The sequence below is a fragment of the Papio anubis genome, chromosome 1, assembly GCF_008728515.1.
Source record: "Papio anubis isolate 15944 chromosome 1, Panubis1.0, whole genome shotgun sequence".
Classification (NCBI taxonomy): Eukaryota; Metazoa; Chordata; class Mammalia; order Primates; family Cercopithecidae; genus Papio; species Papio anubis.
In genome coordinates, this window is record NC_044976.1 from 178,010,746 (window position 1) to 178,033,070 (window position 22,325).

At 41.3% G+C, this 22,325-nt stretch overlaps 1 protein-coding gene across 4 annotated transcripts in view; it reads right to left on the reverse strand.

Moving 5' to 3' along the window:
• The window catches only part of RGL1 (ral guanine nucleotide dissociation stimulator like 1), a 289,030-nt gene that overhangs the window by 13,231 nt on the left and 253,474 nt on the right, over positions 1 to 22,325 (reverse strand). For 3 of the 4 annotated variants that reach the window (XM_031657730.1, XM_003893404.4, XM_031657731.1), the window contains 6 exons: positions 17,544 to 17,633; positions 15,206 to 15,292; positions 12,745 to 12,777; positions 10,351 to 10,472; positions 8,182 to 8,271; positions 2,872 to 3,058 (listed from right to left, as the gene is read on the reverse strand). In XM_031657730.1, the coding sequence (XP_031513590.1) occupies positions 2,872 to 3,058; positions 8,182 to 8,271; positions 10,351 to 10,472; positions 12,745 to 12,777; positions 15,206 to 15,292; positions 17,544 to 17,633 (609 nt within the window). The remainder of the gene's footprint in view (positions 1 to 2,871; positions 3,059 to 8,181; positions 8,272 to 10,350; positions 10,473 to 12,744; positions 12,778 to 15,205; positions 15,293 to 17,543; positions 17,634 to 22,325) is intronic. The other variant, XM_031657737.1, reaches the window with a different exon arrangement.

Sequence of the window (22,325 nt, forward strand, 5' to 3'; positions counted from 1 at the left end):
CTATGGCATAACTATACATTCAATTCTACTGCATGGTTAGTTTACAGCCAGCCAGCTGATGTGACAATTCTCATGGGTAGGGGTCTGATTGTGGCTCTATCATAATATGGTTTAGTTTTTGTTTTGGCTTTTGGGTTTTTTTCTTCCTTATGTTCCCAAGTGAATCAACTTAGTGGCTCAATTTGAGGACTGATGATGGATAAGTTAAAAGCATAAGTTTCTTTGCAGATATATTAGTTAAGGGGGTGCATTTTCCAATTAATCATTCGATTTTTTCACTTTCATGTTCCTCTATCCAAACTCTATTTCCTTTGTTAGATTTTTCTATGATTCTAGTGACATTTATAGTTAAGATAAAGCCTAGAATATGCCTGGGTTATAGCAGCTCTAAACAGACTGCCTGATGGGCCCCCAAATTCCTATTGAGAATTTAAGAAGTGAGGAGCAAGTGCAAAAATCAATGTTTAGAAATCATGATCAGGGGAATGAAGAAAGGAATGCAAATAAATTACCCTTCACCTTTAAGAGCAACCTCACAGTGTAGCCTGTGGGAAAGGAAGAATGACAGTCTGGAGGACTTTTGGAGAAGGCGGCTGTCACAGGCTCTCAGAGCAGGAAGGAAGTGTGGAGGTCAGTCCAGTCCAGCTATGTGCCAAGCAGGAGAACCAAGAGCCTTTCTAGCTAATATGCAGGGATTGTGCAGCCCAGGAACTACTTGCAACCAAGTGAATCACTCATGTTTAAGTCTACAGAAATGTATGACTCTGAGAAAGGTTCATCCAAAGAATAAAGAGTCATGACTTCTGCAAGAATTTAAAAAGCCAGTGTGATAAGGGATGGGACAGAAAAGATGAAGCAAGGGATGTGAAGGAGACAGCACACTGGGCTTCTGCACAGTTTTAAAAGGTACCATCTGGACCAATGTACATTTCCACTGTGCCACAAGGTGTGACTGTGATTCCATCTCCTTCCTGGAGAGACGGAGAAATCCCACAAAAATGTGGGCAATATCTCAGTTGTTACTTTCCTACAATGTCTACCATCAGAAATGGAGCCTACAAAACCTCCGAGGCTGTGAAAAAAGTGAATGTAGAGATGGCATTCCAGATTTTGACAGATTCAATTTGTATGTCAAGTCACAAAGAATGACTACATCCCGGGTTGACGAAAAATGCCTTTTGAGAGCATGGCCAGTCTGTAGGTGTCCACAAAAGCTTTCTTTCAACATTCAGAGCATGAATGATTGTATCCTGGATTTCAAAGCAGAAAGGTGAGAAATCCAACTAGAGCAGTAAATTAGTCATCTCAGTTTGATGAATCCTGAATATGATGTTCTTCCTGGATTGGCCACATTATGACAAAGTCACTTGAGGGTTCCCCGATTACCACTGTTCTTTTAACTCCATGTGAAGCAACACACATGTCCCCTTGAAGAGCAGCAGATATAAATCGAAGGATGAAACCATTGCCAACATTCTACCTTACTGACCTATCCATAAGCTAATGAGCCAGAAGTCACTATGGAGTAAGCTTGGTTAGCCAGAAACCTTCCCCAAATGGTGCAAATTCTAGTTATGTCCTAGTTGACTCTCTGATCCAAACCCTTCAGCCAACAGATTGAAGCAGATGTGTACAGAAGATTAACATTGATATTGGTGGGGTGCAGTGGTTCATGCCTGTAATCCCAGCACTTTGGGAGGCCAAAGTGGGTGGATCACCTGAGGTCAGGGGTCTGAGACCAGCCTGGCCAACATGGTGAAACCCCATCTCTACTAAAAATACAAAAATTATGCGGGCATGGTGGCACACGCCTGTAATCCCAGCTACTAGGGAGGCTGAGGCAGGAGAATCCCCTGAACTCAGGAGACAGAGGTTGCAGTGAGCTAAGATCACACCACTGCATTCCAGCCTGGGCAACAGAATGAGTGAGACTTCATCTCAAAAAAAAAAAAAAAAAAAAAGAAGACTGGTCTTAAGATTTTAAGATTAAGATATTTTGGTTTTTAAATTTTTATTTATGCAGTCATGGAAGATAGAAACTCAAAGGAAACTCTTTTATCACCTCTCATCAGTTTCCTTTTTTCCAACATGGGAGGATGTATCCTTGTTACCAATCCCTCATCTTCCCCTGCATCTGTGCTCTTTGCACTGTGATTTCAGAGTTCCTCCCACTAAAACTGGAGCCTATTTCTCTGCTTCGTTTACTTATGTGGAATGTGGCCACATGATCGCTTTAGCCAATAGAATGTTGGTTGATATGACTAAAGTAAAGGCTTGGTATGTGCTTGCGAGTTGGGCTTGCCCTCTTGCTTGTCCGTCTTAGCATGCTAGGGGCATGCCATGGGTAGCCCGTTACTCCAAAAATAATGAGAGGCAAGTGGAGCAGACCTGGACCAAATCTGTGGCCTAGTGTTAAGCCCAACCCAGATCAGCCACCAGCAGATGCGTAAGAGAAATAAATGGTGGTTGTTTTAAGTCACTGAGTTTTGGAGTGGCATGCTATACAACATTATTGTGATAAATGCTTAGCTAAGACAAAATATGGTACCAAGAAGCTGACACATCTCCGTCTCTGACTTTTTGCTCTTTCTAAGTAGTCCTACTTCCCCTAAATAACTCCAGTGCCTTAAGCTGTGGGTATAGAACAATGTTTCAAAGGCTGAATGAATAAACCAAACTGCTTAGTGCTTTTACACCTGTTTCTATTAGGAGTATGTCCCCAAATTGAACTCTTCTTTTGATGCCTGTTCAAAACATGACTTTCAAAATACTATAGAGTGATACACTTAAAAACAGACATTCCTTGCTGTGGTGCGGCAAATAGCATGTAGGTGCCTGTATTAGGAATTAAGAGAAAGGTTGAGTATATACCTTTTTTTGAGGCTCATCAGGGGTGTCCATGGGAGTAATGGAGCCCTCCTCAGCCTCTGAGTGGTTTGACTCGCAGGATGACACGCTGACAGAGTCCATGCTCTCACCAGAGCTCCCGCTGGCGGTGGACTTGGGCTGCTCTTTGGTGGGAGTGGGACTGGTGATCAAGTCAGACCCTAGAAACAGTCTGGAAAAAAACGGAATGCCAAGCATTTGAGCTGTTACAAATCTGGAATCCATGATTAAGCAAATATTTTGTGTTGATTAAGCCCTTGATGTTTTTTCAGTCTTGTGTGTTCTGTCATTATTATTTTAGGAGGGCATTCGCTATAAAGTTTCTAATAAATAGCAGTAAACATCTTGTCCCAAAAGAGTATTTCCAACTTCAAAGAACACCTAGATTATTCGGTAGTAATCTGAAGTCTTTCTAGGTTGATGGCCCTCTACATTTTAACAGTCTATGGGCCACCTTGGCAGGATCAAGACACCATCACCATACCCCCATCACTTCCTACCATAAAATGATCATCACAGGCTAAGAAAGGATGGCACTGCTTTGGGTAAGAAACCAAGGAGGAAGACTTCTATTTCCAACAATCTGTGAACTACAATATCCTAAACCCTTCCTCTATAAAACAGCTAGATAAGGAATATTAAAAACTCTTTTTAGTTGAGCTTGCAAGATAGGAAGGGAAATCCCTACAGGCCTTAAGTGAAAAAGGAACTGAAAACCAGAAGCATGCGAGCTAGTTCTGCAGCTGCTCTGGTGGGGGAGTGGGAGGTGCCAATCTTGGCAAAATAGTGATGTGGGTTTTAATGCACACGCAGGGCCCAAAGATGAGGATTTCTGTTTATGAAAGGTGAGGAGTTCGAACCAAAACTATATACAGCCAGGACCCACAAAGGGCTATACCCTTAGTAAAAAGACAGGCCAGAAAAGTATCTTTCTACTAGCATAGGAAGACAACAGGGAGCCTGTTTTCGCCTGCAAATGGAAAGAAGAAAAATGTCTCCTATGAAGTCATGTGAGCTGGGTCTGCGCCTCATTCCAATTTGCTATTTATGTGGTCTAGGGGTTAGAAACTCTCAACCAGTGACACTGCTGGTAAACTAGACTTTTTCTTTAAAAAAAAAAAAAAAAAAAGGAAAATCTTGTTAGAGGGATATACCTTCAGCCCAGGCTTCAGAGAATCCCCTGATAAAGATAAACTTGTGGTACAAAATTACAAAATACACACAAGGAAATATTCCACTGAAAGAGAGAGCCAACAGGCATAACAAAAAGCAGGCTTAGACTCCTGAGAACTTCAAATTTGAGAACTGTCAGAACAAAACTAATAATGTGCTTATTCATCCAACAAATATTTGCATGTCTCATAAGCCAAGCTACAAAATAAGTATGTTAGAAAATATTAAAAACATAGAAGAAGAAATTGAAAACTGGAGCTCAGAGCAAGAGATTCTAATAAAGGAAGAATATAATTTGAAAAACATTTCACCTCTAAGTGAAAAAGGTGGTGACTTAAATTTAAAACCCAGTGGAAGGATTAAATAACTTGAAGAAAAAAATTATGAACTAGACGACAGATCTGAAGAATATCCTCAAAAATCATCATCAAAAGATAAAAACATAGAAAGAACAGTGAAAAGATATTGAGAAAGCAGTAAGAAAGCCCCACATATGTGTAAGAGGAGTTCCAGAAGACATGGAGAGGATGGAAGAAGGCCCATATCAGAAGAGATGGTGGCTGAGAGGATTCCAGACTTGGTGAACCATAGGAATCCTCCCATCCAAGAGCCACATCCTGAATAGGGTAAGACTACACTCTCACTTAAACTGGTATATCAAAGACAAAAGGAATTCTTAACATCAACAGGGGGCCGGGCACAGTGGCTCTCAAAGTGTTCCCAGTACTTTGGGAGGCAGAGGCAGGCTGAGTTCAGGAGTTCAAGACCACGCCAGGCAACATGGTGAAACCCCATCTCTACTAAAATACAAAAAAATTAGCTGGGTGTGGTGCTATGTGCCTGTTATCCCAGCTACTCAGGAGGCTGAGGCACGAGAATTGCTTGAATCCAGGAGGCAGAGGTTGCAGTGAGCCGAGATCGTGCCACTGCACTCCAGCCTAAGCAACAGAGCAAAACTCTTAAGAAAGAAAGAAAGAAAGAAAGAAAGAAAGAAAGAAAGAAAGAAAGAAAGAGAGAGAGAAAGAAAGAGGAGAAAGAAAGAGAGACAGGAGAGAAAGACAGAAAGAAAGGAAAAGAAAGAAAGAAAGGAGACAGAAAGAAAGAAAAAGAAAGAAAGAAAGAGAAAGAAAGAAAGAAAGAAAGAAAGAAAGAAAAAGAAAAAAGCAAGCAAGCAAGCAACAGGGATGGGAACATAAGACAGAGGAATAGTAATTAAGCAGATATCAGACATCTCAAAAGCAACCATGGAAGTCAAAAGACACTGAATAATATCACCAAAGTGCTGAGTGAAAGTAATAGTCAGTTTTGAATCCTATACCCATCTAATATAATTCTGAGAAGGACAGCAAAATAAAGACTTTCTCAGACTAATACTGAGAGGGTTTACCATTAACTGATGATACCACAAGTAGTGGTAAAAGGAGGGCAGGAGTCAGATGTAAGAAGGAATGGCATGCAAGACAACTAGCAAGTGGGCTGAACCTAAACAAGTACTGACTATAAAATAACAATAATAGAAATATTGAAGATGAACTTGATTTTTTATTAAATATTTTCAGAATTATATGCTTGAATTCCAAGAGTTCAAGCATATTTTTGCTCTGCCTCATCTCCACCCTGCTATCTCCAGCCCCATTTTCCATGTCTTCCTTTTATAACCCTCCAAGCATCACAGGGACTATAGGGGTATGAGCTAAACTCTGATCACAGAAGCAAAAAGAATGCCCTTGTCTTACCGCTCCATAAATTACAAGGTAGATCTTTGAAGGATGTCAACTAGTGGTCCTCCATCCATTATCTCATCAGAGTCTCTAGCGTTCTTCCATTTCTACAATTCAATAAGGTCCTGCTTTGTCCTGCTCTGTGAAGGTTCATTCTGACTCAGTAGCAGGCATCTCTGACTTTCAAGGCCTAAGCACCCAAAGTTTTCCCCAACCTCTTTGGATGATGGGCCATTAAATGTGGGAACAGCAAAAATACATTTTCCAGATTTGTAAACATGCTAAGAAGATCATGAAACCTTTTGAAAATAATGGTATGCAAATATCCTTGTATGTACAAGAAATAAGATGGGGGCATATGACCTCCTTTCATAACAGAAGCTCAAACTCAACTGCAGATACCAAGGGTTATCCCAGCAAGATTTTACTAATAAGAGATGTACTGAGTGCCTACCACACTTTGTGAAGGACATAGCACCCTCACAGTCCTGCCCTCTCTGGATTTCACAGTAAATGTTTTCATAGGACTGAACACTTGTCTGTGTCAGTGAAGAGAGAGGATCCAGAGGTATTACAGCACCCACCACAAAACATATAGATCCCAGGCTTGGAGAGGAGTACAGAGAAGCAGTAGCATAGAAATGAGGATGGGGAGAAGGCAGGAGGACAGAGGTAGCGGCACTCAGGATTAGGCCTGCCTGCATTGAGCATTTTTGTTTTTTTCCTTAAGAACCTCTGACCACCATAGTGAGTCCAGAAGCTCCCAATTCCTTCTGCTGCCTCAGTTAGCAGAGTGGACACCCAGGATCCCCTGCATGTCTGGACTCCTCTATCAGGGAGCTGATTCCCTGTGCACATGCCAGTCTTACCAGCTGACAAGGCATGGTCAGTCCCCTCAGATTATCTCAGTAGTTTATTCCCCCATATCTGCAAAGATGAAAAGACAGCAAAATACTATGAAAAATTTCCTCAAGAGCTGACTCCAAAAGCTCATAAATTTAGAGTTCAGCAGGGCCAGAATAGCCATCTGAACAAAGAAAGGGTGAGCAAAACATAGGATTATCTTCCAGATGCTTTCTACTAAAGCGCATGTTCCAACTCATCCACAATGCCTCATATCATCTGATGGCAGGTAGCAGCCTGCATGGCTGCTGGTGGTGGGAGACCTTGCTATCCATGTCCAACAGAGGTCTTTATGTTACACCGGGGACATGGTAACACTCGAGGTCATGTGCCATCCCTGCCTCTGTGTCTCAATGTGACTCACGGAGGTAGGTGGAGAGACAGTGCTGGGAACTATCAAATGCCCATAAAGACAGTCGGAATCCTGATCCCCTCAAATCCTCAAAAAGATATTAACTAATTAATTTCATTAAAAATAATGGTGACTTTTCAGGCACATATTGAAAGGTAGACACTGAATATATATACACATACACACACACATAGCATGCATGTATACATATATATACACATATATATATAGTTGTTGTTTTGTTTGGTTTTGTTCTTCGAGACAGGGTCTCGCCCTGTCATCCAGGCTGGAGTGTAGCGGCACAATCATAGCTCACTGTAACATTGAACTCTGGGCTCAGGCAACCCTCCCACCTCAGCCTCCCGAGTAGCTGGGACTGCATGCATGGACCACAATGCCTAGTTAATACTTGAAGTGATTTTTTTGTAGAGACAGGATCTCACTACATTGTCCAGGCTAGTCTCAAACTGCTGGCCTCAGGCAATACAACTGCAAGCATGATAGACAAGGTTCCTGTTCTCAGGTTGCTTACGTTCCACTGGAGGAAGCAGCTAACATGAATGAGAATGAGGGGTGGACAGCAACATTAGAAAGGGTTCTCTCTTGGCACATAACATTTTTGCTAATATTTGAAGGAGCCAGCCATGAAGAAAGAGCATTTCAGGCCAGACACAGCCAGTGCAAACGTCCTCGACACTGGTGAACAGAGGGCAATGCTGTGAGAGAGGGAAGGCTGCAGGTTAAATCACGTAAGGCCTAGTAAACCAGGATACAGAGTTTGGGTTTTATTTTAAAATAAAAGCTATAGGGGTTTTTATACAGGAAGCAACATAATCTGGTGCACATGTTAAAAGACAACCTAGCTATTTAGTAGAGAATGAATGGTTGGTAAGGGGCAGCCAGAAGACAGTGAAGATGTTACTGGAGAGATCCAGGAAGGAGAAGATGGTGATTTACGACAGAGAAGGCAGTGGAGAATGAACTTAGCAAATGCTTTGAGTTCATGACAGAAGGATAAACAGCTTAACAAATGAGCGGAGTGCTCTTCACTTTCACCCTGGCTCAAGGTCATCCTGTTGAAGACATCTCCACTCACGACTCTGACGGGACCCTCTTGGAGCCCCAGAACCCCTGGGGGACACTCACAGGCTGAGTCTCTTCACCATGCTCTTCCGAGGCTTGGGCGAGGTGGTGCTGGCGTCGGCAGCTGCTTCAATCTCACATGACAGGGCATAGCTGAGAAAGAGAAGGGGGCTCCATGAGGTCGAAGTTAGAGAATTGAAAAACAGATTTAAATTCACACAATGTGCTGGTTTTGTTTTAGAGAAGGCTCTTTGTTCAAAGTAAAGTCATATACAAACCTTGTTCTATCATAAACATCAGGGGGTACTGACTTAATGGCCCGATTTGACACATTTATCTTACGTGCTTCCTCCCTCACCTCCACTGGCATATGGATTGAGGCTATTTAATTCTGCGTGTTTCAAATACAAGGATATATGCACTTTGGCAGCATCAAAAACTAACTCCATTCTGATCAGTCTCATCCCACTGCTAGGCCAGGGGAATAATCTTCCTTCCTCTACTACCTCCCCCTCCTATTTCTTCTCTACTACCTCCTTCCTACTCTTCTGTATGTGTGTGTGTGTGCACATGCACATATCACTTAGTTTTATCCAAAGAAAATGAAAAGACTTTTGTAATCTATCTGCTCGTCAATGAATAGACACAGGCAATTACATTACTGATAAAGATATATATATATATTTATTTATTTATTTATTTTAGTAGAGATGGGGTTTCACCACATTGGCCAGAGTGGCCTACAAATATTTTTTTAAATTTTTTAATTGCCAAAACATCCTCAATTTAAAATGCTCCAGGTTCAGACCTCTATCTGCCAGGCAGATATAACGAACACAAGCACAAGAGGAATTTATATGTGATTCCAATTGTCTTTTACGAAAGCTCGTAGCTCTAGACAGTAGATGTATTTCGTTACTGGGTAGGTGGGGAAGGGTGCCCGACATTATACAGCCATCTTCAGAGCTTACTTAGGCTGTAGAGTCAGGCAGACCTGAGTTTGAATCCAAATGCTGTCATTAATTCATTCCAGTACTTCTCTAAACATCATTTTTTTTTTGTCAATACTTATTTTGCTGTCAATTTCACTCTCCCTTATGATAAACTTCCAGAGAAATTCCCTGGGCTAGGGTAGGGATGGGCCAACTTCTTCTGTAAAGGACCACATAGTATTTTAGGCTTTGTGGGCCATATGGTCTCTGTTGCAAATACTCAACTCTGTCTTTAAGGCATGAAAGCAACCACAGATGAGATGTAAATGAATGGGCTGTGTTTCAATAAAATCTTATTTATGTAGATACTGAAATTTGAATTTCAAATAACTGTTTCATGTCACAAAATATTCTTTTTTTGTTTTTTTCGCCCCAATCATTTAAAAATGTAAAAACAGGCAGTGGGCCACATATGGCCTGCAGACCAATCTGCCAACCAGCAGGCTACAGGACAGGGACAAGCTGGGCCAGCGGGCAGGGCACTCAAGTGAACGTGCCTTTCTATGCCCATCCCACTATTTTGAAACTGTTCCTTGTGTCCCTGCCACACCTGAGTTATCACTGTTCCTCCAAATGCCAAGCATGTCAGGCCACCAAGCTTTTGCTTGTGTTCTCTCTTGATCTGGAATGTTATTTTCCAGTTCTTCTTTGTTATTACAGCAAAATCTTGTTTCTCTTTTTTTTTATTGTCTCTCTTTTTAATATTTCCAGCCTAAATATTAATGCCTTTATATTTTCCTTATTTTCCCCAATTCTTCCCATAGGTTCTGTAGCAATGTAGTTACCCATCATATTTCAATGCCTCATGAGTCTCTCACCCCCTCTAGGTTGAAAGCTCCCTGGAAAGGTACCATCAATTAACAGGAATGACAAACACGGTGACAATGGTGGTGGTGATAACACTAAGGACACGCATTCTAACAAAGCAATCCCACAGAAGATCTTAGTTACGCCTCACAAACAAACACTCTACAGATGAGCATCCTGAAGATAGGGAGGAACAAATGACTTGTTAAGGTTACAAAGATAAATCAGTGGCTAAGCAAGAGTCTGAAAGTACATCTTGATGCTACCACCTCAGCTTTTCCTGCCACACCATGCGCCTTTGAAAACCAAGGACCTGGAACCTAGCAGCTGCTCACTAAATAGTTGTTGAATAAATGACCCGGCGAGGTATTAAATGCAGCATTTTTCTTGCCAACGCTTCAGTTCTCCCCTGATGAAAGACAGGTGAGCCCACCTCTCCTCTTCTGTCAGGAGCTGCTGCCTCTGGAACCACTGGATGAACTTTGGGTCTGGGGTCATGCAGTAGCTGTTGCAGGCAGACTGTAAGAGCTTTATCTGGGCGATCACTTCAAATTCCTAAAGCAGACAGGATACCAAAAATTAAAAAAAAAAAAAAAAAAAAAAGACTGGATAATAAGGCCAACCAAATATAGACCTTTTCAACATGAAAATATACCACACTAGGATAAAAGATGAAGAAAACCATCTAGGAGGATTCTGAAATACTGCTTCCTTAAAAATAAAGGAGCTAACTCAAACTCTCCAAAGTCCTTGTATGCTTTAATTTTTAATCCTCTTTTCTCCTTGAAAAAGCAATTTATAGGAATAAAACAAGCTACCAAAGCAACCCAAACTGGTCACTATGTAAAGTCCCAGTGGCTTCCTTTTTCTCTTTTTCACTTTCATCCTTGGAATAGAAAAATGATTTTTAAGGTTGTAAGTACTTCATAAATATATGAAAAATTTCTATTCATATTTCTTAAAAAAAAAAAAAAGAAAACAAATACTTTAATCAGGGAGCTCCCAAGTTCCCCATCCCCATCTTCTTCAACCTTTATCCCTCAATAAATAAGTTTTGGTAGGGCTGAGTATCTAAACAGTCCTAGGTCTCATAAAATTGAATGTTTAGATTTCCTGAATCCTTGGGTTTTTACTACGCCACTAAATCATTTAACTAAGTCTTTTAAAACTCACAGAGAGGCAAGTACATAATTATGTTGAAAATTATTTATACTTCTTTGGATGTTTCAATAAAAAAAATTTAAGTCAGCAATGGGTATAAGCTTTAGGTTTAGGTTTTAGAGTCAAACTTTCCAAAAGTTTAATATCCTAGTCTAAAAAGGAAAGAGATTACCAACCAGGGTTATTCTGAAGTTAAATGACCGAGAGGGGAACTGAGGGGGCAATAACTGAATTTATTATCATTACAGGACATGACAGAAGTAACTCAAGAACTGGCAGATTCTCCAAATCGTAACTTTCCATCCAGTGACCTCAGCCCTTGGTCTCAGTATCCTCAAGGAATATCTACCATCATGCTAAAGAAAAAAGGATCGTCTATAAGGGACAGAAAATTTACATTTGTCCAGGTTAGTATCTTGTTACTGAAGAGCCCAGCTTGGTTTAGCTCCTCTATGCCTTTTTGGTTTTAACTTCAATGTCATTTTCTCCTGGAAGTTTCTCTGGCCCTACAAGTTGGAGATAGATACCCCAACTACATACTTCTCTAATACCCACGACTTCTGCTTACAAACCCTTGTCAGGTTGTATTACAACTGCCTATTTATTTGTCTACCTCTCTCCTGGATTGTGAACTTTATGAGGGCTGGGAGCTCTGGTCTTTCTCTGCTGTAATTCCCAAACCCCCTACATAAAGTAGACAGTCAATATTTGTGGAATGTGAAAGTACTAAAGAATAATGAGAATACTACAGGGTAAAGTTATTATTTTGCTCACTCATTTTCCTTTGAGTCTTTTAAATATCTATTTAAATATACCATTTGAATATAAAAATCATAGAAAAATTTCAAGAATGTTTTATCTTGAATAGCACAGTTCAGAACTGTGCTGTCCACAGAAAGACTGAAATTGATGTTGAGCACTCCTTCCTATGCTGACAGGAAAGGAAAAGAATAACTACCTACACCTAAGACAAAGACTATTTCCTTTCCTCTCTCGAGTAGACCCACGAGAGTTTACCATCTTTATTAACTCTTCTATGTCACTTGCACATCGGAAACCCCTTATCCTTAATAGGGTAAACCTGGTTTTTATTTTAATTGGCAAATTAAAAAACTGTTTGTATTTATGGTGTGCAACATGATGTGCAACATGATGTTCTGAAACATGTATATACCGTGGAATGGCTAACTCAAGCTAACGTACGCATTACTTCACATATTTATTTGTGGGGAGAATACTTAAAGTCTACTCTGTTAGTAATCTTCAAGTATAAAATACATTGTTATTAATTATAGGGGTGAGCCTGCTATTGCTGAAACTAATTGTAAAGGAGATAAGGAGTGGACAGGGAAGAAGTGTGGGCTTTGGTGCATCAGGACAGGATGAGAACCCTGGCTTTGCCACCAAGAGATTCTGGTCCAGTAATTAAATCTCTTGAGTCCTAGCTTCCTCACTTTTGAATTGAGGATGATAAAACCCACCTCATAAGGCTAGTGGGGGATAACGTATAGGAGCATGCCAAGCAAAATGGTCTATGATAAACGTTCAATAGGTGGTAACTCATTTTTTTCTGCCTCTACAAAGAAACTTAAGTCCCCATTTATTTCATTTTTTTCATGGTCAGACAAAGGAAAACAGAAAACCACAGCCAATCAACTCTACTTACCCTTCTCCTTTTCTCAAAGTTTATCAGTCCACCCTGAAAGAAATTTTAATAAAAAGAGTGACCAACCAAGCTCCTTTAAAACACAGCCTTATGTTGCTGTAGGTCACATTAAAATAGATCAAAGGGGTGATAAAGTCACAGTTATCAATGATCCTATAATTATGGCTACTGAGGAAGAAGAGAATCCTGTTTTGCTTTAAAAAATGTAATTTATTATTAAAAGGCAGGATAGGCAGAAAGTCTTCTCTTGAAACGTCTGAAACCAACTAAAATAGTAATGATAAATAATTACAAATCAGGATCCAAAGACACTTGCAGAAGCAGTAAAGATAAAAGCTAGAGTAAATATTCCATTACCCTTTTTTCCCTTACCAAAAGCAACTAAAACAGATGGTCATTGACTCATATGGTTTATCAAAAGGGAAGTCATTTCTCCATAGCATCATGAAAAGTTAAGTTTCAATTCTTCATCCCCTCAGCTCCTATTCTCAGTAGGCTGAATTTAACTTCTCAATCTTTGATTACTCCCCAAAATTCCCCAATGCTGATGGGTGTTTCCTGAGATAAGCTGAGGAAGAGGATGTGAAGAGACACAGAGGTCAGGAAATACAAAATGAATAAACATGTCCTCAACACTGTGGCAAATCCAAAGGTAGGTAGATCTATGCAAAATAACTTCTACTTCTTCTAATTAAGATACAGTAAAAGCAGGCTGGTTGCATATGATAACCAGGGGGTAGGATATGCTGAAATAGACAAGCAGTCTTTCAATCTCATCTCCAATTTGAAATTTCTTCTTCACTTATTATTTTATTGCTGCTACTAACAAGTTGTTTGTCTGAGTTTTCATGTATTTTCCCTTTCAGAGAAGAGGGGGATGAAGGCAGTAGGGGGGTAGAGAGGGGGAACAGAGAGGAAGAGGGAGGGGGCACAGAGAGAAAGAGACAGAGAGAGAGAAAAATACCCCGCAGCAATACAAAAGAAAACAGCAATACAAAAAGAAAAGCACATTTGAAAAATCACAAATTTGACTAACTCCCTACCCCACCAAGCAGTCCTACTCAACATTAAAGTCTTGAGGGTTTTTTTTGTTGCTTGTTTGTTTGAGACCGAGTCTCACTCTGACGCCTACGCTGGAGTGCAATGGCAGGATCTCAGCTCACTGCCACCTCCGCCTCCCAAGTTCAAGTGATTCTCCCGCCTCAGCCTCCAGAGTAGTTGGGATTACAGGTACCCATCACCGTGCCCGGCTAATTTTTGTATTTTGGTTTTGTTTGTTTGTTTGAGGCGGAGTCTTGCTCTGTCGCCCAGGCTAGAGTGCAGGGGCACAATCTCAACTCACTGCAACCTCCGCCTCCCGGGCTCAAGCAATTCTTCTGCCTCAGCCTCCTGAGTAGCTGGGACTACAGGCATGTGTCACCATGCCTGGCTGATTTTTGTATTTTTAGTAGAGATGGCGTTTCACCATATTGGCCAGGCTGGTCTCAAACTCCTGACATCGTGATCTGCCCGCTTCAGCCTCCCAAAGTGCTGGGATTACAAGTGTGAGCCACCGCGCCCAGCCTAATTTTTGTATTTTTAATAGAGACAGGGTTTCACCATGTTGGCCAGGCTGGTCTTGAACTCCTGACCTCAGGTGATTTGCTTGTCTTGGCCTCCCAAAGTGCTGGGATTATAGGCATGACTCACCGCGCCTGGCCTTGAAGTCTTGTTCAAACCCAAACCTACTCCTTCATAAGCCCTTTTCATCATAACCCCTCATAAGAGTTAATTGTGGGCCAAGTGCGGTGGCTCAATGCCTGTAATCCCAGCACTTTGGGAGGCCAAAGCGGGAGGATCACCTGTGGTCAGGAGTTCAAGACCAGCCTGACCAACATGGTGAAACCCTGTCTCTAGTAAAAATACAAAAATTAGGCTGGGCGCGGTGGCTCATGCCTGTAATCCCAGCACTTTGGGAGACTGAGGTGGGCAGATCACGAGGTCAGGAGTTCGAGACCAACCCTGTTTCTACTAAAAATACAAAAAATTAGCCGGGTATGGTGGTGCCTGTAATCCCAGTTACTCGGGAGGCTGAGGCAGGAGAATTGCTTGAACCCAGGAGGCAGAGGTTGCAGTGAGCCAAGATCATGCCATTGCACTCCAGCTTAGACAACAAGAGCAAAACTCCATCTCAAAAAAAATAATAATAATTGTGATCTCCCATGTTCTCTCAATGCATTTGTTTGAATTTCTGTTATTACTACTGTTCACTGCTTATTTTGATATATTATTGCTTCCACTGGATTTTGAACCACTTCTGGTGTTAGTGTTTGGTATTATTCTTTGTATTCCTCCTAGCAGCTAGCACAATGCCATGTACTTTTGGACCTTCAAAAGATACTAAGAGAAGTTAATTACTCTTTGGGGTATCCAGTGAGAAGGAAGGCTGCAGGCCAAATCACACCACTCACATGGAACTCACCTCAATGTAGTCCTGCAGGGCAGTGTCAAGCATGGTCAGGTCAGTCAGGAAGGTGCCCAGGTAGGGCACAGTTCCCTGCATCACACCCTGAAGAGCAACCAAAGCAAAACTGTCTTTATTGTTATTGAAAAGTTGAAGGGTTTTAGGAATCTTCAAGCTGGAGCAAATGGATGTATTTAAGGCCTAACTGGGGGCCAGTGGTGCTAACCTCCATGAATAACATTTTTAACATTTCTACACAAATAGGATAGAAACTCCATGATCTAATGTCTAACTTGTGAAATCATGAAAACCAAGCCTCAAAGCCAGGAGATCATACACATCTGTTCAAAAGTGTTGACAGTGGGGTTTATGTTTTGCTTTGGCTCAAATGAGAAGGATATCTGTTCTCTCTCAGAGCATGGGGACATTCCTGGTAGTTTGGAATGGTACTGGATAGTCAATGTCTCACCACTGGCTGTTGCACACCGAGAAGTATGTACCACAAAAGTATGGGGGCATCACTATTAAAATGACCCCTTGGGCTAGACTTAGTGACTCACTCTCATAGAGGGGGGAAACAGAAAAACAGTAACCTCTAAGGGAGAACCTGGCTAACTCTACCTTAACCAAGTAATAAAGATCACCATCATTCGTGTCACCATCAACATGATACCAGACGTCACACAGAAACCATTCATTCACTCCTTGATGTGATATGACGAGAAGGACACTGCACTCTGTGATATTCTTTCTAAAAATCCAGAAGCTCAGTCTAATCACTAGAAAACAGCAGACAACCTCAAACTGTGGAACATTCTACAGAATACCTGGATGGACTCCTTAAGACCATCAAGGTAATAAAAAACAGTCAAGAAAACACTGTCGTAGACCAGAGGAGACTGGGATGACAGACAACAAAATGCAGTTGATACGCTGGATTGGGTCCTGGAACAGAAAGAAAATACTAGTGGAAAACTGGTGAAATCCAAACAAAGTCTAGATTTTAGTTAATAGTATTATGCCAGTGTCAGTTTCTTAGTATTGACAAACGTGCTATGGTTTTAGAAGATGTTAACAATGAGGGAAACTGAACTTCTAGCTTTGCAGCTTTTCTGTAAATCTAAACTCATTCCAGAATAAAAAGTTGGAAATGAAGGTGAAGGCACTTCTACCTACCACTGTAGGGATACACTATATTCATTTCACTAAATCTCCTTCAAAATCATCTCTCTTCTTCATGAAGCCACCAAGGCACTAACCATCCTAAAGGAAAAGTAAAAAGGGGTCCCCATGGATCCCTTATCCTAAATCCCATCGAGCTAATTCTGGAAATTTTAGCAGGAACACAAAGGCTCAACCAGGGTAAAGCCAGGTTACTTGACATGAGGCTGGCTGCTTCCTCAGCCAGAACTGCTTTGTGAGGTTCATACCAAGGAGGGTTTTGTCCTTCAGGAACTCACTGTCAGCTGCAGTGTGCCCTTCCCATTCTGTGTACAAGGTCTCATCCTGTACTAAAATAACGTATTTTTTGGTAACAGCTATTTTTAGCTTGTCTTTGAACAACCAAAAAAGTTTGTAACACTGTGAATGTTTTATAGGTTTCATGTTGCAGAAGAGTCCTATCATTCAAAAACACTTTTTACTTACGCTCGGCCTTCCAAAGAAAGAGAAAACCCTCTTAAAGCAGAATACTTAGAGTTTGTCAGTCTCTACTCTCCTCCCTCTGGTCTTCCATACTTTGTGCTAACAGTCGGAAGTTTAAAGTGAAGTTAAAGTTGATAATAACTATCTTTCAGTCTTAAGGAGGGAGGCATAATGCTCCTTTAAATATTGAAAACTATAAAGATTTGGTTAGCCTTGGGATTAGTAAGGAGAGCTGGGCAATGACTAGAGGGTTTAGAACAAACAAAAGGATCTCTGAGTACAATGACCAGGGCCCTGTGGAGAAGACACTCTTTCTCCTTGGTCACCACCTATCAGAAGATGACTACGGTAGGAAGCTCAGGAGGCCCTCAGGCCAAGGTGGAGCAGCTTCTAAGTGCAGGAGAGGGTGGAAGAGACTGCAAGAGGGAGGAAGACTACCTGCTGTAAACTCCCGCTCACCTTCAGAAAACAACTTTGCCAGAAAACAGGATTTGCAACCCAGTGTTTACTTCCTACTGGTTGAATGGGGGTAATCATCTGTCTCCTACAGACCTCCCAGGGCTGCTGAGAACAAATGGGGTAGAGAATGGGAGACCCTTTCTTGGAAACCTGGGTGCCCTGTTGACTGAAGGTGCCAGTGCCATGTGGGAGCCCAGCCACAAGCGCCCCTTCTCCTCTGTGAGCTGTCAGGGAAGATGAGGGCCAGACATACCATGTCCTTCTGAAGCTGCAGCCGCCTCTGGGTACGCTTCTGGTTTTCTTTCACACTGCTGTCCAGGTTTGCAAATTTTGAGGTTCCTTCCTAAGAAACAGAAATGCACACAGAAGGAATTGATACAGGATGCCACAATGGAGAGAAGTAAAGAGGCATCTAGTTTCTCACACACAACCCTGCGTAACTCTCGCTCAGAATGCCATGCAAAATGAAGAGGCCTCTGGCAGGCTCTCACAATATATATTATGCAAATACTTGGCTGGCTTGTTGCAAGTTGTCTATTTATAATGAGGCTGGTGGACTTGGATTTTCTTGTTCTTCCCTCAAATTCGTTTTTTTTTTTTTTTTTTTTTTTTTGAGACCAAAAAAAACCGCTCAGTCTCGCTCTGTTGCCCAGGCTGGAATGCAGTGGTGCAATCTCAGCTCACTGCAACCTCTGCCTCCCGGGTTCAAGTGATTCACCTGTCTCAGCCTCCTGAGTAGCTGGGATTACAGGAATGCACCACCACACCTGGCTAACTTTTGTATTTTATTTTATTATTATATATATATTTTTTAGTAGAGATGGGGTTTCACCATGTTGGCCAGGCTGGTCTTGAACTCCTGATCTCAGATCATCCACCTGCCTCAGCCTCCCAAAGTGCTGGGATTACAGGCGTGAGCCAGCCACCACACCCAGCCTTCCCCTTACTTTGTAAGAAGATTACCTGACTTGGTCATGAAAGTAATCATCAATATAAGCCAGGCAATTCGCATAAATGAAGACACTTTTACAGATCCCAAATTAAACTCAAAGTAATCAGATATCCTGAAAACAATGATCGACTTCCTCTGTACATTTTGTGATTTCTTGATCTTGGCCTGACATGGATGTGCCAGCATTCTGTGAAAGAAAGGGACTACTTCTGTAGTATTTCTTAGCTAAATGAAACTTTTGCACCAGAAGTTTTCTGAGGAAGTCCAATATTATACTACATGACCAATCCATGAAAGCCGAACTTTCACACATCCCCAGCCCCCGGTCAGTTCTTCTAAGTTGCCTCTCAGGTTTGAAACTCTTACAAATCAATCCTTCCTCCTGGTGCCTGAGGACACATGGCTACCCTTTCTCTCCTCCTGTCTATTGTAACAACAAACTCTTCTACATAGAGTAATCACGAGTTTGCTGACTGAACATTAAGTGCTTTTGGTTTTGTGGTTGTGGGGTCCTGTTAAGTTCTCATTTTCCAGGAACTGCATGAATGGGGGGTAAATTGCACAATTCAGTAGTATATAACTTCTATACTAGTTTTTCCTTAGTCACTTTTCCTGAGATTTATGTATTACCAGAGCACATGACCTTCCACTACTATAAAACCGCAAAAGGATTTTTTTCAGTGGCTTGGTCTTGCTGATAGTGACAGAGCACCAACATGCTCCATCTCTCACTAGCCTTAACTCAGGTCCCAGGTACACCACTGGGACGGAACCCACAGTGACTCATTATCTATTTAAGTTCTTCCCATCACAAATGATAATAAAGAGAGCTACTAGTTAATGATCTCCCACTCATTGTTTTTCCCGGGGATGGATGAAAATAGCCTATACCAGACATGGTGGTGTGCGCCTGTAATCCTAGCTACTCAGGAGGCTGAGGCAGGAGGGTTGCTTGAGTAGAGGAGTTCAAGTCCAACCGCAGCAACATAGTGAGACCCTACCTCTAAAAAAAAGAAAGCAGCCTAATATGCGCCTTTCCTGTGCTAGATAGTTGTGAGTCCTCCCACATTTTTGAGAATTTGCTTAGAGTGAGAAATCAATTATGTCTGACTTGAGTACGAGGGCCCACCTCTTTCCGGTGTGTAGGTCCTTCTGGTCTCCCTTCAGTATGTCAGTTATGGGCAGAGGAATAATGTATCGGAAATTATTGTAGACATGGCTAAAATTCCTAAAGAGGATTTCGGAAAAGTTCAAAGGTTCCTAAGAATCACAGAATAACAGAGGTGAAAGGGATCTCAAAAGAGGACTTAAGACAACCTTCTCATTAGTCAGGAGAGAGAAACACCTGAGATGGGGAACTACAAGACTGGTTGATTCCATGACTTTATGATTTCATGAGAATGAGATTCCATCCCTGCTAGAGATCTAAAAAGACTGACGAGTCCCAATTATTCCAAATGAGGTGTCAACTGAAAATCCACTTATCTGCCACATCCAGCAGTTTCAGCTTTTCCTTCCTCAGCCCCAAATCTCCTACTCTGCAACGTCGCGCAACACCAATCCCTTGAACCTTCTTGAAAGTTTTCATAGGTTTTTGTGAGTGTATCACTCATTCTCTCCCCCTGGCTCTTCTGCTGTTTTCATATTTTCTTAATGATTCTTCTTCTTGTCAAAGTCTTCCTCTTGCTTTTTGCTGTATTCATGTCTTTGGAAATACCATCCAATCTCATGACTTTAATCACCACCTATGTTTGGATAAATGCCAAATCTCCCTCTTCCTCCATCAATCTCCTTCTCCCTCTCTCTCTCCTTTTGTCTCCCCCCTCTGCCCTTCTCTTCCCTCTCCGTCTCTGTAGTGCAAATGGCTTGCTTAAGTCTCACCTTTTCTTTATATCCATCTTTAGCAGAGTTCAGCTACCCTCATCCATGCTGTTCCTGGACTTCAGAGGGCCCTCTTCTACTAGGTCTAGATGGAACTTTTCTACTAGACTCTGGATCCATATCAATAAATGTTGGTTAACTTAAGCTCAGTAGTTACCAGCAATTACAGCTCAGAACTGTCACAGCTGTAACAGGCTCTTGCTCTAACTTTGAGTTTAGCATGTTTTGGAGTGTCACTGAACATACGTCTCCATCAGGGTTGAATTTCTGGGACTTTCCAGCAGTCCTTTATATAAAGTCAACCAAAAAAAATTCTCACCAAGAGTCATGAGAACCAAGATTTGGTGGCATTCTGCTTTCTTTCCTGATGTTTTGAAATTTCCAGACTATAATTCATCTGCTTAGAATTACCCAGGTTTCAGAAATCATAAGGACATAGCAGGTTTAAGATAGTCTTTGAGAGGAGATGAAACAGTTTTTTAAAACAATTAAAAGGAAAACCACAGATTTTTGCTAATTATCATGTTGCCTGGGCCATATTATATAAGTGGCACATTACATCTTCCCAGAAGAAGAGAAGTTAGGTCATTTAAAACTAAGAGTCCAGGAGTTTGAGACCAGCCTGAGAAAAATAGTGAGACTACATCTCTACAAAAAATAAAATAAAACTATTATACTATTACCCAACTATAAATCAGTATAAAACCAGGAGTAACATTAGAAACAGAGGCCAGTAGTTTTTCCTAGTGACTCTTTTGAGAACTTAAGTACCTTGTGATTCCATTAAAAAAAAAAAATGTGCTGACAATTTACACTCAGAATTAGACGCTTCACTTGAAGAATGATTAACAAAAATGACTGGAAAGGGACCTACAGATATACATGGACTGCCCAAAGCATTTCACTGTCATTAATGATAATGCACCGACCATATGAATTCACAGCCAAGTTTTTCCTTTCTTTGGAATCTGAGTCATATCTATAAGAAATTTAATTTAGAGTACTGGAGTAACGTCTGCATTTAAGAAAGGTTTATGGGATCTTTAATGTCTAGATACAGCTTTGCTTCTAAGCCTTCAGCCAGAAGGCTGCCACCAGGCAATGAGCTGCTCAGTATTCAATTTATCTACTTTGGAAGGATGACTCAGGGCTATTTGGATTTGAATGTGTGGCTCCAGTTAGTCTAGCTTCGTATTGCTGACAGGGAGACCACTAAGCCATCTCCTTCCAGCCAGATGGGTTTCCATTTAAAGTATGCAAAGCCAGGGGGATGTGAAGCAGGGAGTAACACGATCTCAGCAATCATTGTTTAGTGTGCAGTTAATCAGGTAGTCCAAAACTAAAGTCAGACATCAGCACATACTGCCCTGCTCATATCACCTACTCCAAGAAGGGCTAACAGTGGGCATATTGTTAAAAAGTCATGTGAATGATAAGACCCATCAATTCATGCAGCCAAACAATAGCTTCTGAACGCTTACTGCATGCCAGGCACTGGTTGGACTTTACGGATACAAAGTGAAAAGATACATACAGCCCCTGCCTGCAAGAGGCCTACAGACCAGTAGAGAGACAGGCAATTGCAATAGAGCATGTGACAAGTGCCAGGACAGAGAAATGACAGCTTCTCCTGAAGCACAGGGGAAGGCACCTAATCAGACCTGAGAATGAAGGAAGGCTTCCAGAAAAGGAGGAGTCTACACTGAAACATGAAGGATAAGTAGGACATAGGACAGGAACAGTCATGAAGACCATAACAAATGCCCTTACAGAATCGACTAACCTAAGAGTTAGCACCTGGATGCCTTTTCTTACTAACCCCACCTCTACCTATTTTCACTCCTACTCCAACTATCTTCCCTAAGCTCAAATATGCAGCTTATTCTCTATTCATTTTCATTTGTTATGCATACTTTGGTTTTACATGAATATAGCTCACCAAATACAAAAAATAACTTATATTTGCATAGCACTTTCAAGTATTTTACCATAGTGAATCTTCAAAACAATTCTATGAAGTCAACAGACCAAATATTTTGATTGGCTCCCATTTATAGAAAAGGAGATTAAGGATAAGAATCACAACTTTTGATTGCCCAGTTCAGGACTTTCCCCTATGGTAGGACATAGCACACTATTTTATAAATGTTTTACCTCCCCCATGAGACTGTAATCCCCTTAAGATCAAACACTGCCTTTAAT